Source organism: Saccopteryx bilineata, chromosome 2, assembly GCF_036850765.1.
Source record: "Saccopteryx bilineata isolate mSacBil1 chromosome 2, mSacBil1_pri_phased_curated, whole genome shotgun sequence".
Lineage (NCBI taxonomy): Eukaryota > Metazoa > Chordata > Mammalia > Chiroptera > Emballonuridae > Saccopteryx > Saccopteryx bilineata.
The window spans coordinates 130,651,744-130,669,217 of record NC_089491.1 but is presented as its reverse complement, the minus strand read 5'-3'; the positions used below and the strand labels follow the sequence as shown (position 1 = coordinate 130,669,217).

At 42.0% G+C, this 17,474-nt stretch overlaps 1 protein-coding gene across 1 annotated transcript in view; it reads right to left on the bottom strand.

The window, feature by feature from the left end:
* The window catches only part of CPM (carboxypeptidase M), an 89,442-nt gene extending 72,678 nt beyond the window's left edge, over window positions 1-16,764 (bottom strand). Inside the window, exons 1-2 of the mRNA XM_066257817.1 lie at window positions 16,735-16,764; window positions 16,270-16,432 (exon numbers count right to left, since the gene is read on the bottom strand). Coding sequence (XP_066113914.1) covers window positions 16,270-16,429 — 160 coding nt within the window. The 5' untranslated portion in view covers window positions 16,430-16,432; window positions 16,735-16,764. The remainder of the gene's footprint in view (window positions 1-16,269; window positions 16,433-16,734) is intronic.
* Between the last annotated feature and the right edge of the window lie 710 nt (window positions 16,765-17,474).

The window sequence follows — 17,474 nt, the reverse complement described above, 5'->3', positions numbered from 1 at the left end:
AGCATTATGCTAAGTGAAGTAAGTCAGAGAAAGACAAATACTGTATGATGTCACTTACATGTGTAATCTAAAAATGCTGACCTCATAGAAACAGAGAGTAGAATGGTAGTTACCAAAGAAAAGGGGTTGAGGAAATGGGAAGGTATTGGTCAAAGGGTACAAACTTCTAGTTAGAAGATGAGTAAGTTCTGAGGAGTTCATGCACAACATGGTGACTATAATGAACAATACTGTATTATATTCTTGAAAGTTGCTAAGAGAGTAGATCTTCAATGTTCCCACCACCACAATTAGCACCTGAGGTGAAGGATGTGTTAACTAAACTCATTATGACAGTTTTATAATATACATGTGTATCAAATCATTACATCATACATTTTAAACTTATACAATGTTATATACCAATTATATCTCAATACAGTGGGGGAAAAAGTATCTATTTCCAGATACTCTGGCATTTCTCTTTGAATTGTAGATTTAGTTAATATTTATCAGTTTCTGTATGGTTGGCATACACAGAATTTGTCTCCAAAATTGCTGATTAAAGAATCATTTCTTTTTGAGTGATCTGTGTTTTCTGATGGCAAATAGAAAAGACACTATGTGCAATACGCTATTGAAATGTTTCTAATAAGTTCTAGTAGCAAAAATAAATTATCTTTAAGGTTTAAGTGAACAGTTCGATTTTGGTATTTAAATCAGAACTCTTCACAGTAATTATTCCTAGGAACTGTAATTAGTTTTACAGATTTCACATTTTACTTTGCTGGTGCTCTAGTTTACTCACCCTGGTGTGTTTATATACTGCTCACAAAAATTAGGGGACATTTTATAGCTTCATATTCATTTGAAATAGCCTCCAATTTTTGTGAGTAGTATATTTTCTCACTTTTTAAAAAAAAATTCCAGAAATGGCTGTTTCTTATTTCTAAAAGGGATTTAAAATTTTTTTTTTAAATTGATTTTAGAGGGAGAGAAAAAAACCTCAATTTGTTGTTTCACTATTTAATGCACTTGTTGGTTGCTTCTTGTATGTGCCCTGACCAGGGCTGGAACCCGCAACCGCAACCCGCGTATCATGATGACACTCTAACCGACTGAGCTACCCAGCCAGGGCAAAGGGAACCTTTATTGTAATGCTAGGTGAATTATAAAATCTATCAAAAATATTTCCATTAGAAAATTTTCCCATTTTCCAATCACCCCTGAATCCCTAGGATGATTGTGACTCCCCTTGGATGAAGCCAAAAGTCTCTAACAAGGTACAAGGTCTTTCCTGATCCACCCACCTTGCCTTCTCTCTCCCCTTCACTCTCCCTTCTCCAGCCACAGTGAGTTTCTTTTGTTTCCCAAGGTCAGTCTACTCCTTCATTGCCAGGCCTTTGAGCATGCTATTTATTGCCTTTCTTTCTCCCTCTCACCTGGCTGGCTTCTATGTATCCTTCTGGTGTCAGAGCCAGGATAAGTCCCCACCACAGACCCCCCGCAGAGCCAATCACATCTGCAGTTATTGAACGCTTCTTCCTTCCACCCACTGAGGCTGTCAACTCCACTAGGGCAGAGACCACATCTTTTGCTTCCATATTCCTATGCCAGCACATGCCACAAACTATATTAGGCATTTAATTAATGTTTGCTGAGCACAACAATCTGTCTAGACAAAAAAAGGAATTTATCCTTTGAGACACTGCACTTAACTTTATGGCTCTCAGTTTTCACTAACAGCAGCCTCAACATGGTTAACCATGACTTCAGCAAAGAAAGAGTTAACATGGTCATTCTGGTTTATTTCCTCCTTGCTTATCTCTGGGAACACCTGCAGTCCCTGTAATGGCTCTTAACCAAACTGAGCACCACTCCTGAAATGTTCACTAATTAATGATGCTATTTGGTACCCACCCCCACGTCAGTGCACCAAACAGAAAGCACAGTTTAAAGTAAACATGAAGATTTATGATGTGCACCTGGTATCCAGTGTGGGTCTGCACCCTGGCTGGTCACACAGCTAAGTGACCAGCTCCCTTGAAGAACTCTGGACTGCCAAGAGGAGCTGGCTTCCCTCGGTGGAGGGAGAGTTCACACCTGGAGAGAAACACGCATCTGTGGGGAAGGAAACCTACACCGACTTCTCTCATAGTGGCCTGTATGTATCATTATCCTGCTTAAAAACTCTTCACTGTGAGTAGGACTTTATGCTGAACTGATAGTTCTTCTGGGTGGCCAGGGGGCCCGAAAGAGCCTCCTTCCTGAACTGCTGTCCTCCTCGATGTCTGCGACACCATTCTCCGCTCTCCTCTGACCTCGCTGCAGGGTTTCTTTCCGCCTCCTTTGTTGGCTTCTCTCTCTCCCAGGCTCTGCGTGGTGTGTTGTCCTCCAGCTCTATTCTGGCCTTTCATCTTAACGCTCTAGATCATTGTATTAATCTCGTGGGTTTTGATATTGTCTATATGTTGATGACTCTCAACTTTATTTCTATAGCCTAACCCCTCCCCCAAACTTCACACACAACTGTCTATGGACATCCCCACTGTATGTGCACTAAGTATTTCAAACTAATAAAAAAAGGTCTATAAATTGGAGCTCTTGATTTCACCCTGAACTTGCCCTCTTTTATTTTTTCTCATCTTGGTAAAATAAAACCTCACTCTCTCAGTTGTCCAAGCATATATCAGAAAGGTCATCCTGGATTTTTCATTTTTTCCTGCCCACTCACCTTCCAATCCATTAGCAAGGATTGTGGGTTTTGTTTCCAAAACAAATCTCTGGAATCACTTCACTCGTCTGCTTTTCTAACCCAAATCACCGTTTGCCTGGATTATTCTCCTTGTGTCTGTCCTTGCCAGTCAGCAAAGTGATCTTTTCTCAGACCTACATCAGATCACATCATTCTGCTTCAAACCCTTCTACTCTATTCTCAGAACGGAATTCAAACTCTCCAGGTGTGACTGGCTTAGAAGGCAGTGCCTGCCCTGCCGCCTGCACACCTGCCCCACTTGGTCCAGCGCCCCTGTCCGGGCTCACCCCCACTTGGTCCAGCGCCCCTGTCCGGGCTCACCCCCACTTGGTCCAGCGCCCCTGTCCGGGCTCACCCCCACTTGGTCCAGCACCCCTGTCCGGGCTCACTGCTGCCGCCCGCTGTCCTGTTTCTGCTTGAGAGCATGCAGCAGCCTCTCCACCTCAGGCCTGGGCGCTCACCGCCCGCCTCCACGCTTTGAACCAGTGTCTGCTGTCGAGTCTGAAACACATTTTGTATATTTAGAAGAACATGCTTTTTAAACTGAAAAGATGACCAAGCCCAATTACATGTTTGTTAGGGCTGGAATATGGTATTTTCCAATTTATCTTTTTGTTTCTTCACGAATAGAAAGGAATTTACCAGTAACAAATGATAATCCAGTGAGGCTTATCTCTAGGTTATCTCAAGTATAGTAAGATTACTCATCTGGGTCCCTAAGAGTAATAGAAAATAAATAATATTTGTGTTTCTCAATGGAGCAACTTTTATCTGAAATTTAACTCCACATGTACATGGTATGGTTATTAAGAATAAACTTTTCTAATTAAAAGTAATGGGAAAGCTCCCAGGGAATTACCATGTGTGACAATGATCTGTCCCCACTGGTCTCCAGGTGTCTACACTTTCACAAGAGTGAATACTCCTCTTTAAAAGAATTGTAATGGTTGGGCTCAAGTGAGTTACCAGCAAGGGCAAGGGAGTGAATATTTAATAGGGACTAAAAATTAAAGCTAAGATATACCTTTAACAGTCTATCCACCTGTGTATTTCCATAACCTGTGCCTTTCTAAACCACTCATAGCAAGATTAATTAAGCACATTGGCTGCCTTTATCTTAAATCTGTACAACATTCCTGAGTATGGAGAAAAAAAAAAGACACTTAAAATTGAGGGGTTTCAAATCTCTGTTTACCTTCTTTGGGGGAAAGGCTTCATCACGTGATCTATTTTTCTCCTTTTAATTCTCTAAATAGACACTTGGATTATTCTTGTGCTGTTCAAATAAAACCAAGGATATTTACTTAAACTCTTCTTAATGGAGGTGTGTGTGTATGTCCTATATTTACTCTCTCTTCCTTTGATACATGTTTGGTTAGGCCTGGGGGGCTGAAGGGAGTGGGGAAAGAACCACTTCAGGTCTGTCAGTGAATAGTTCAATTATTCCCTTTACTGCCTGAAACACACTGACTTCCCTGCTGCCTCCTCCACTCCAGGAATCTGCAGCTGTGGCAGGATAAGTTTCTCCAATTCTACCTTTCTAAAGTTATATTACTTACCATAAAACAGTTTTAGCCAAAAACACAAATTCATGTTTTTTCTTGTGCGCGCGCACGTGCGAGAGAGAGAGAGAGAGAGAGAGAGAGAGAGAGATAGGAGAGAGATGTGAAGCATCACCTCGAAGTTGCATCACTTTAGTTGTTCACTGATTGCTTCTTATACATGCCTTGATGAGGGAGAGGGTGTCCAGCTGAGCCAGTGACCCTTTCCTGCTCAAACCAGTGACCTTGGGCTTCAAGCCAGTAACCTTTGGGCTCAAGCCAGTGACCACGAGATCACATGTTGATGATCCCATGCTCAAGTCAGCAACTATATAGTGCATTGACCTGGGTCCTCAGTGTCCCAGGTCAATGCTCTATCTACTGTGTCATTACTGGTCAGGCCTAAATTCATTTTCTTGAGAGACTGAGGTACTTACTACATACAATATGTACAACTATATAAAGTTATATGAAGTTACATAAAAGTATATATAAAACATACATCCTATATACTTATGCAATATAATAACATACTGAATACTATACTGTATAAAAGTATATTTACATTCATGTTCAGTTACTATGCATGGAAAAACTCTTCAGCTTTGACCCTTAAAGGGTCTGTCACATACAAGCACCTAATTGGCCTAGGACACAGAGATGACCCAAGCCTGGCTCCTGTTCTCCAGGTGCCATGTAGCTGGAGCTACTGGACAATGCTCAGGGGGAGGGGCACGGGATTCCAACTCCTCCCAAGGGACTGCAAAGGACTTCCAGGAGGAGGCACCATTGTGAACTAAGCCTCAATGAACTGATTAATGATCAAATGGTCTGTCCCATCCACACCTGCTCTAAAAATGTGATGGTGTGCTACATTTCACCCGCTGTATTCATCATGTACCTGTGCATTTTGTCAGGAAGGAGTCTCAGCTATGCATTGGAGCAGATGTCAGTTTGCGTGACTTCAGTCGTGCTCCGGAAATGTGATGCTAGTTTCCTCAGACAGATTCCGGTCAGAGAAGTTAAGAAACTGGGAAAGTAACTAGTTGAAAGCTTTTTATTTAAACAAATACAAGTTACTTAGCTGGTTTCTTCTAGTGAACAATGTGATAGGGTAAACCCTCCAAATTCGTAAGCACTGTTGTTAATGCCTTTATCCCCACCAAAAAGGCCTGCTATCTTCAGCTCTGGGTAAATTCATAAGTCTGTGGGGCCAGTTCGAAGACAGCTTGTTTGAAGTTGGTCACACTTTTCCTAGTACAGTGAGGACTAAGCCCTCCAGTGTGAAGTTACGTATGTGAAAGGTCACAGACTAGAAGATTTGTATTTTAATTTAAACATCTGACATACAGAGATGAGATATGCAACTCCTGTTTTCACACATACTCTAATTAGGATCCACAAAGCTCTCAGCAAGCTGCTATACAATATTACATTGAACTGCTAAGAAGTTAGAAAGCACAACCATTGTTTGAAACCACTGGATTGGAAGATCTGATCTAATCCCCTCCCTCTAAACCTAATGCATGTTAGTATATAATATAATACTTAAAATATTTTATTTTACTTTAAGATTCTTTTTGTACGTTTTTGCTTTGTACTCTTAGAGAAAGGGAAATTCTAAATATACAAACGAAAAGAAGGAAACAGAGCTAATGGCAGTTATCACCTCCCAACTCCACATCCCGCTGTCAGCACTGGGTTACTTCCAGACACACGTGTTCACTGATTAAGAGCAGAAACCAAACACCTCTTGGATGCTGCTACGTGAATCTGCAGCAGGTCCCTGCCCACTCTCTCTGTCTGTGAATGTAGACTAAGTTCCTAACCCTATCAGCCTGTAACTCTTTTTTTATGTCCAACAGTTTGCATTTCTCCCTTTCCCATGCTGGCATTAAATTCACAGACAATAAAACATATTTAGGCCCTGGCTGGTTGGCTCAGTGGTAGAGCGTCGGCCTGGCATGCAGGAGTCCAGGGTTTGATTCCCGACCAGGGCACACAGGAGAAGCGCCCATCTGCTTCTCCACCCCTCCCCCTCTCCTTCCTCTCTGTCTCTCTCTTCCCCTCCCGCAGCCCAGGCTCCATTGGAGCAAAGATGGCCCCGGCGCTGGGGATGGCTCCTTGGCCTCTGCCCCAGGCGCTGGAGTGGCTCTGGTCCAACAGAGCCACGCCCTGAAGGGCAGAGCATCGCCCCCTGGTGGGCAGAGCATCGACCCCTGGTGGGCGTGCCGGGTGGATCCCGGTTGGGCGCATGCGGGAGTCTGTCTGACTGTCTCTCCCCATTTCCAGCTTCGGAGAAATACAAAAAACAAACAAAAAACATTTATACATATAATTTCTCTCTTTTTTAAAAATTTTATTTAGAAAATTAACTTTAACAGGGTGACACTGATCAATAAGAGTACAACAGGTTTCAGGTAAACATTTCTATAGCATTTGAACAGTCGATTATGTTGTACACCCATCACCCAAAGTGAAATCATTTTCCGTCACCTTATATTCATCCTTTTTTACACCGTTCCCTTCCCCCTCCCCCTACATAGTTTCAAAAAGAGCAATATGATGTTCAAACTGTATGTAAAGGAGAAATAAAAGGAAAGCAACTTATAATAAAATACTGCTATTACAATAGAATGTAGAAATTTGGGCACAGTCCACTAGAAGACACAATGAAAAATGTCAGACACTTATATAGTCCTTCCTTTGTATCTGTGGGTAAGCGGTTCTAGGACCCCCATGGACACCAAAATCCGAAGATTCTCAAGTCCCCTTTATAAGATGCAATAATATTTGCATATAACCTATGTACATTCTCCTGAATACTTTAAATCAGATTACTCTTAATATTTAATACAATGTAAATGCCATGTAAATAGTTGTTAATGCTGAATTGTTTGGGGAATTATAACAAGAAAACAAACGTCTGTACATGTTCGGTACAGATGCAACCATTGTAGACCTAACTATATAGTGCATAGCAGCAACAATGTAACTTTTGTTTGAATATTTTTGATCTGCAGTTGGGTGAATCCAGGAATGTACAACCTGTGGATACAGAAGGGCTGACTATACTTGAGAGTCATGATGAACGAATGAATGCATCTATCACAAACGCAGACTAATTCAGTTGTGTGGTCACTGGTGTCAGGATTTTATGAATGTGAAACACCTCTCAGTCAAGTTCAGAGAAAAACAAAATCAAAATTTTCTCCAATTTATGCACAGTTACATTCCTAGAACATTCAGTATATATTAAAATTGTGGGGGAAAAGTATTTTGTGTTTGTATATACATAAAACAACATTTGGTTTTAGGCTCAGATTATTGTAAGCTGGTCTCTTCTCTGTGGAGGGCGTTATAAAATGGAGGGACAAGTTTTCACTACGCATGACTGCTCGGTGCATTGCGAAAAAGATCGGAAGGATACATCACGAGTGACACCTCATCCCCACCCCCACCCTCAAGATTTACATGGGCTCAATTTCCAAAATTCCCTCTAGGGGGTCTACCGCTCTTAAGGATAAACACTGTTTTCTGGAGACAGCAGTTTAGTGCATGGGGGTCCTGTGTGTCCTGTGTGTGTAAACCAGACTCTCAGCCTCCTGTCTCATAATCCAAGAGTTTTGCATACAGGAAGCAAATAAATTTACATGAGAAAATGGAATTCAAACTGCTTTGGATGAAACTGTATACACCGAAAAGGGTTCAAGGAATCCCACAGATCACTCACATTAAAAAAAAACCAAAAAACAACCTACAAACATTTAATATAGGCCTTTGTTTGGATGATACAGGATGCTTGTCAACCTTTTCAGCATCCCAAGGATTAGGGGCAAGATGTATAGGAGAAAAGAGTAGGCGGCAGGAACAGAGAAAAAGAAAACTGGAGACATTTTCCTCTGGACAGAGGTTTAAAGGTTTATTCACTATTTGTCACAAGACAGACTGGTTCCAATCACCCCTCCGTCACTTATAAACTATGGACAATTCAGTTTATCACAATTCTTCAAATGTAAATATGGGAATAATACTTGTATTTCATACCATTGTTAAAATGATTAAGTTAAACATTTATGTAAAGTGCCAGGCAAATAGTAAAATTCTCTTGATGTTGGCTATCATCATTTTTTTTTTTTTTTTGCATTTTTTCTGAAGCTGTTAACAGAGAGAGACAGTCAGACAGACTCCCGCATGCGCCCAACCGGGATCCACCCGGCACGCCCACCATGGGGCGAGGCTCTGCCCACCAGGGGGCGATGCTCTGCCCATCCTGGGCGTCGCCATGTTGTGACCAGAGCCACTCTAGTGCCTGAGGAAGAGGCCACAGAGCCATCCCCAGCGCCCGGGCCATCTCTGCTCCAATGGAGCCTCGGCTGCGGGAGGGGAATAGAGAGACAGAGAGGAAAGCGCGGCGGAGGGGTGGAGAAGCAAATGGGCGCTTCTCCTGTGTGCCCTGGCTGGGAATCGAACCCGGGTCCTCCGCACGCTAGGCCGACGCTCTACCGCTGAGCCAACCGGCCAGGGCCTCATCATTTTTTTAAAGTGTCAAATGCCACTTGGCACCTAGCATATTTCTGTTTAGATATATTTGAGATTTGGAATAAAAATGGTTACTAGATATAAGAAGCAGAGTAAAATTCTGTGTTACTTTTAGGATAATCTCTACTTCAATTTTCTCTTTTAAATTATACTACAGGCCCTGGCTGGTTGGCTCAGTGGTAGAGCCTCAGCCCGGCGTGTGGAAGTCCTGGGTTTGATTCCTTGTCAGGGCACACAGGAGAAGTACTCATCTGCTTATATCCCCTTCTCCCTATCCTTTCTGTCTCCCTCTTCCCCTCCCACAGCCAAGGCTCCATTGGAGCAAAGTTGGCCTGGGTGCTGAAGATGGCTCTATGGCCTCCACCTCAGGCACTAAAATGGCTCTGGCCACAGTGGAGCATCGCCAGATGGACCCTGGTCGGGTGCATGCGGGAGTCTGTCTGACTGCCTCCCCACTTCTAACTTTGAAAAAATACAAAACAAACAACAAATGACAAAAATTCTGCTACAAATAGGATACATCGAAATCATTTCTATAAGAAAACAAATAAAGTAGTGTCTTTTGAAAACTGTGAATGGTTATAAAACAAGGCCAATATCTGTAAGTTGTTTCAGGAAAAAAAACCCCAAAACTGCATTTCAAGTTAAAGGGGAAAGTCTTGCTAAATCAGTGTAACTTTAAATCACAAATGTGTATTACAGCTGTAATTTCCAGATTTTAGTGGTTTTCTTGATACTTAGTCCTCAAAATGTCCCCCTCTTTTATATCACAAAGAGCATTTTATATAGGATCTCAAGCAAACCGGTTTTATGACCACACTTGAGAAATGAACAGTGTGACAGAAAACTAAATGTTGTGGCATAATTTAATACACAATGTTTTATTTATTTATTTTTTTAGGAAAAATCGCCAGCCAAAATCTACACAGTCAAGGGCAGAAGACAATGAGAGATCTGTGTATGTGAATACAGTATACATCTCTTTGGGACAGGAATCCAAGTCAAATCTAGGGAGAATTTTGAGCATCTGAAATTGTATAAAGACTTCTGGCAGAAGAATTAAATAACTATCTGTTGGATGAATATATGAAGGTGAGAATTCTTGGGGGGCGGGGGAATCATGAGAAATAAATTGTCCCTTATACATTAAACACAATGAAAAATTGATAGTAATCTTTCATCATCATCATCATCATCACCTCGACATAACATCTATCCTTTTAGCAAATTTTTAAGCATACAGTACAGTATTATTATCTATAGGCACTATGCTATACAGTAGATCTCTGACATATTCATCTTGTATTACTGAAACTTGGCATCATTTAACAAATACAACAGTAATCTTTCAAACCACTAATGCTAGTATTTATTTATGAGTAGTATAGAATTTAAAAGAGTTGTTTTTGTCTTAGCATATTGTAATGCTGGTGGTTGAGGCCAGGCAGGTTCGTACTGAATTTGGGCAGATGGTATAGGAACTGTAGAGCTGGAAAGCATTGGGCCATTCTGTTTATTGGAGGCTCACAGAGACAGGCGAGCGAATAAACAAAGGAAAACCTGCTTTTTGCAGTGAAGGGAAAGGGACAGGAAAACCACCCCTCATGGTGGTGGCTGAGGGAATCAGGGAACCCAACTCACAGTGGCAGGAGTGATCTGGGAGAACTGCTCCGGAGGGAAAGCACCCTTAGCTTTTCATAGAGACACACACGTGGCTTTCTGCCATGTGTTCATGCCATGTGCTCATGCACTAAGTGTGCAAAGTGCTTGCAGCCAGGAAACCAGAGAGCAAGCCTAACATAGCTGTTTTCCCCACACATACCTTGATTGTGAGATTATAAACCAACACAATCTTTTTGGAAGGCAATATGTATTATAATTCCAGTGGCTGAGGCCAGGCAGGTCCACATTGGATTCGGGGGGACAGCAGAGAAACTGCAGAGCCAGAAAGCGTTGGGTCATTACAGTTTAATAGAGTCTCACAGCAGCAGACGAGCAAACAGGCAGGGAAAACTGCTTCTCAGGCAAATGAACAGCAAAATGGCCCCTCACAGTGTAGGGCAGGCAACCCACAATCCAGCATCCATCCTGAGCACAAGCACCCATAGCCTTACATAAATTACACATATGTGATGTGCTCACGCACTAATCAAGCAAAGTGCTTGCAGTCAGTAAACCAGCGAGCAAGCCTAACACAGCTGTTTTTCCAACTTGTATCAAATACAGTACATAAAACTGCTTTAGACCCAGCAATTTCCTTTTTGGAAATGTATCCCTAATACAGCTAATGTACCCCTAACAGTAGCTCTTATATAACAATTATGTGCCAGGAATTATTCTAACAACCCAGAGTCACACTGCCTAAAAAGTAGAGAATCTCAGGTTTGAACTTGGGTACTGTGGTTCCACAGCCTGTGCTCTGACAACTTTCACTGTCTTAGCTACCAAGATGTTCACTATGGCATTGTTTATAACAGGAACAGTATATCCATTAAGAAGACACAAAGCAGGCATTAAAAATCAAATTTTCTAAACAGCATGTCTGCATAGACAAACAAAATATTTGGCTCTGTGGGAGGTGGAAAGGCACATGTTTCCTTTGGATAATGAGATTTTAATTTTCTTTTTGGTGCTCTGTTGTATTTTCCAAATTTCCTAAATGAACTTGAATTCTTTTTGTTTTTTTTTATTTATTCATTTTAGAGAGGAGAGGGAGAGACAGAGAGAGAGAAGGGGGGGAGGAGCTGGAAACATCAACTCCCATATGTGCCTTGAGCAGGCAAGCCCAGGGTTTCGAACCGGCGACCTCAGCATTTCCAGGTTGACGCTTTATCCACTGCGCCACCACAGGTCAGGCCTTGAATTCTTTTTGTACCTATAAAAATATTACTAATAAATTTCTCTCTAGGTCAGTATATCCCATCAAAATATAATGAAAATCACATATGTAATTTAAAATGTTCTAATAACCATAACCACATTAACAAAGGTAAAAAGAAACAGATGAAGTTCATTTTAGGTATTTCTTATCTAACCTATATGTATATGAAAATATTATAATTTCAACCTGTAATCAATATAAAATATCAATGGAGTATTTTACTTTTTAGTACCAAGCCTTCACAGTCACTTTAGGAATCTCAGTTGGGTCTAGTCACATTTCAGCTGCTGAACAGCCAAGTGGCTCATGGGTACTGTGATGGACAACACAGCCACAGATCCTTAGCAGAAGTTGCACTTTTATTTTTATTTATTTATTTATTTTTAAATTTTTTTGTTTTTTTTATTTATTTTTTTCCTAAGCTGGAAATGGGGAGAGACAGTCAGACAGATTCCCGCATGCGCCCGACTGGGATCCACCCAGCATGCCCACCAGGGGGCGACGCTCTGCCCACCAGGGGGCAATGCTCTGCGCCTTGGGGGCGTGCTCTGTCGCGACCAAAGCCACTCTAGCACCTGGGGCAGAGGCCAAGGAGCCATCCCCAGCGCCCGGGCCATCTTTGCTCCAATGGAGACTTGGCTGCGGGAGGGGAAGAGAGAGACAGAGAGGAAAGAGAGGGGGAGGGGTGGAGAAGCAGATGGATGCTTCTCCTGTGTGCCCTGGCCAGGAATCGAACCTGGGACCCCTGCACTCCAGGCCAATGCTCTACCACTGAACCAACCGGCCAGGGCCAGAAGTTGCACTTTTAAATCAAATGTGCCCAAACCATGAATCCTGAAACCTTCCACTAACAACGTCAATCTCCATGTGACCATCTACATCTGTGTCAAGCTGCTTCTTTGAAAAGAGAAGTGCTTGAGAGGTGAATCTGTTTGAAAACTCCCTCTAACACTTACCAGCTGTGTGATTTTCAGCACATTAGTTAACTTCTCTGTGCCTTATTTCACCTGTTTTGTAAATGAGGATAATGCCTACTTTGAGTTGTTGAGATTGAAATAATGTATTAAAATACTTAATACATGGTAAACACTTGATAACAAATTTTTATTATCTATTCCTTGTCCTTTGCAACCTTCTTAATCAGCTAAAGTAAAGATTCTAAGATAAGACATAAATCTTAAAACAGAGATGGTAGGAATTCTCAATTAAAATGGTCCTGGAACTAATTTTAGGGAGTATGAATAGCCAAGCAGGGGGAACCCACAATAAATATGTTTGTATAAATATATCAAAGCAGCTAACTGATGGTAGGGAACAAAGGACACATATCTCTGCTTGCTTCCTACGCATTCGCGCAGCAAATAGTCAATTCATTAACCAAGCAGATATAAATTACTGACTATGGACCAGGCATCCTCCTATACACAAAGGAGGTTAGGAATTTTTTTTTAAATAAGGTGAAGGGGGGAGAAGCTTCCTTAACCACATGGACAAAGGACCAATGTACTTTCACTGATTTTTCTCCACTCAATTGCCAGTTGTTTTGTTTTGAGTTGCTTCCCTTGTTTCACATAATTATTTTTACTATGTCATTAGGTAGTGGGTTTTTTCCAAAAGATACAACTGAAATATGACCAGTGTACTATGTCTGAATCTAGGTGAATGGTACACATGCCCTCAACTTTTGTGTGGTTTTCATCAAACACTTCAAAATAAAAAACTGAAAAAAAAAATCATTAAATACAATAGAAGGTAATTACCATGACATGCATCAGTGATTTCACAGGATCACCGCTTATAAAAAAAGGTCACCAGAAACTATACAGCTGCTTCAAAGAGGTGAATGATTAAGAAAATTTAGAAAATCAAGAGGATAAAATACAATATAGCAACCAATTCACACCTGCAGACTTTGTCAATTCATGGAACTCTGTAATGAAATAATGAGAAGGGGGAAGCAGAATAGAATCCATGATTACAACAATAAAAATATATGAAATATGCACTTACAGAAATTTACAAATGTATTCAGTGAGGTAGGAATATTACTTTCCCTTCTGGGTAGGTTGCCCATGCTCATAATAGAAAAAGAGTATCACATATGATAAACCCTGTTTGCTAAGGAAACTAATCTTACACTAGAGGGCAGGTTGGCCAGGAGAAACTGCCTGTTTAGCAAAGGGTGCCAACATGCAGCACTGTCTTTCAATGTTCACACTAACATGCAGAGATAGTGTGGCAACGGACTCCCAGCTACAAGTGTGTATTTAACCCATCACTTGGAACCTAACAGCAGATTTGCGGTTTTTCTTAATCTGAGTAATTATTCAGAACATACTCAGTGCAAACATTTGACTACTAATGTCAGACTGTATTTTTCCACAGTAACTCCTCAGTCCTTTAACCACAGGAGTGAATACAAAGTAAAAAAAAAATTAATCTGTAGACTGATATCATGCAGGACAAATTAAAATAGCTGGTTCACATTAAGGGAGTCCCCAGCTTTCTTTCAAAAGCACTTTGTGCTTGAAGAAATAAAAACTTACCAAATCTAGGGCTTAATTTGTACTTAAAATGAACAATATCCGCCTCATCTTATGGTTTAATGATGACTGAACAATAACTCAAGCTAGTTGTGGGTTGTATTTTCTTTATTAATATAATTAGTATTCTTAGATCTTTTAAAATCTCTCTTTTCTAGCCTGAGGGGAAAATAATTTCAAAAGGTTGAATACGTATGCTGAGTCAAGATATGATTTCTCATACATTTAACCTCCAGAATTTTGGATGCCAGAGTAATTCTGGCACCAATTCTTTGGCAAAGCTGTTTAAAAACAAAGGTAGCATTATATATGTAAGTCCAGGATTTTTATTTTGCATTGCACATAAGTAAATTTATGTAATACTTTTTTTTGAGAGAGACGGGAAGGGAAAGAGATGAGGAGCATCAATTTGTAGTTGTGGCACTTTAGTTGTTCATTGATTGCTTCTCATACAAGCCTGGTGTGGGGCCAGGGGGCTCCAGCTCAGTCAGTGACTTCCTTGGTCAAGGGTTCAAGCCAGTGACTTTGGCTTCAAGCCAACAACTGTAGGATCATGTGAATGATCCCAAACTGGGGACACCGCACTCAAGCTGTTGAGCCTGAGCTTAATTAAACTGGAGACTGCAGGGTTTCGAACCTGGGTTCTCAGTATCCCAGGTGGCTGCTTCCTCCACTGTACCACCACCAGTCAAGCAAGATTTTTCTTTGATATAAAAGCCTTGACCTTAATTTAGGGGCAAAGACTAAGACTATGGTAATTTAGAGACTTCCAATTGGCTGAAAGCTCAGAGCTATAATCCAGATAGGGTTTGAAAATATAGAGTTGAGATCCAAACTGCATAAACTTGAAAAAATGTTTGATCTAAGCATTAAATTTTCTGCTAATTTCTTTGTGGAACCAATAGACTAAAAGAAGATTAGTAAGTAATATTTAATAAGACATTTGCCTTGCCCCTAAATGTCCAAACTTTGAAGCAGTGATCTGAGTACCAATCCTAGTTATAAAACTTACCATCTGGGTGATCTTGGGGAAAATTTTTAAATTCTTAATATCTTTATGATTTAAGATCCCCTTCTATAAAAGTGACCACTAATTAATATAAAGTTATATACATATATACTTAATATATGCTGCTCACAAAAATTAGGGGATATTTCAAAATGAATATGAAGCAACAAAAAAAAAGAAGCACTTGATTTTTATTAAACAAGAACATCAGAAAAGCAAACAAGAAGCCAAAGAAGTTGTCTGATTATGCAAATGAGATGCAAAACTAACTTTTATTTCATTGGTGAAAATGCACCATACAAAAGAGTGAAAGTATTGGATGGAGTATGTGCACATTCCCTGCCCCCTAATTTTTGTGAGCAGTGTAGTTTCTAAATTAAATCAATAAAGTAATTAATCAAGAAACATTTGAAAATGCTAGAAGCAGTTCTAATCACCATTAATGTTGATTTATTATCCAGCAACTGTCTTATTCAAATAAATAATTTTAAAAACAATCTTTAACAGTATCAGTCACTTTCTTTTTCTTTTTTTTTACATAACTTTAAGCATTTGGGCTAATTATACATGACATGGAAATCTCACCAAAGGACCTGCACTATTTTAGTTTAAAAGAGACCTTTAGGCATGATACTAACAGTCCAAAATATATTTAAAGAAGTCAACAAACAGGGAAACCTGAGATGGATAAACGCACTTCCTTGGCAGAAACTTATGTAGAAAGGGATTAAAACACAATCTCTGCATGATCCAAAAGAACAGAATGCATTAACTCCTAGAACTCAATGACCTCGAATGACAGCGGAGACATTTAGTAAAACTCGGGTCGTCCTATTTACTCCTCCCCTGACACAATAAAACAATACAATACACAAAAGCAGAAGACAAGCCAACAAGCAAGGCACTGATGTGCCCGCTTGGAGCTCCTCTGAGCAGCTTGGTCAAGACGGGACGCGAAGCTAAGGTATACGTAATGAATGAAAGCAAGGATTTGGAAAAGCGCACGAGACGGACCCTACCTTTCACGGATTTCCCAATACTGTGTAAGTGAGTGATGGAACTGTAGTTTTGGGCAACATTCTTCAGAAACTCTTCCATTTCTTCCTGGTGGTGGTAGCTGAAATCCAGCGCAGCTACCAAAGGCAGCAGCAGCCCTAGGCAGAGGCGGGCGAAGTCCATGTTCTAGAGATGAATAAAAATGATTAAGCCGAGATCAGACGAGGAGGGGGTTCTGGTATGGACGTCATACTAGCTTTGGCACAGATATTTTAGTGTCAGGTATCCTGACACCATCGTTTCCCGCTTCCTAAGGAGGTAAAAGTTGGAAGCAACACCTTCGGGAGTTCGAGCCACCGGAACACGGGGAGCCTGGGGTGCCTTCCATCCCGCCACCCGCCCCTCCCTTTCCTTTTCGCGTCCCGGCTGCGGGTCGCCGCCCGGCAGCTGCGGCAGCTGCACCCGGCCGCGCGCGCCCTCAACCTCACCCCGGCACAGGCGCGCACCTCCACCCGCCCGCGGCCGCGGGGCTGGCCGTCATTATAGCCCGGCCAGAGGGCGGGCGCACCCAGGGCCCGCCCCGTCGCCTGACTGAAGCCCCGTCGGCCCAATCAGGCGCGTGGGATCCCTCCTAGGCGGGGCCGAGACGCGCTGCGGGGGCTCCTCTGCCGTCCTCTCACCTGGGCGAGCCGGTGCTCCGGTGGCGCTGCGTTCCAGGGGGCGCGCCAGGCTGTGCGGACAGGCCGCAGTCTTAATCTTCGCTGGGTTTAAAGGGGGACTTCCCCTCGGACACAACTCAGTCCGCTGATAGTGTCCCGGGTGCTCCGCCGAGGGCCACTCGGAAACTTGGTGACCCCAGAAGCTGCAAATTTGGAGATATTAAATGATCGGCGGGCTTCCCGCACTGGCGGTTGCGAGCGGGCGCGCCCCCGGCTTACCTGGAGCCACAGGATGCGCCGCGCGAGGTCGGGGTGCGGGGAGTCCCGCACCGGCTCCTGCGGGTCCCTGCGGCGGGAGTCGCCCGGACCGCGCCGTCAGCCGGGCCAGGCTCCTTGGCCCTGTTTTGCAGTCGCGTTGGATTTAAGAAAGAGGAATGCATGTGTGTAAAAGTTTTAAATCCCGTCAAGTGTGGAGTCTGGGGAAATTTCCGACATGTGGTGTATGAGATTTGATTAAATCAGAGTTAAATTTAAAACGTAAGAAAGCAGAGCCACTATTTGTAAATACA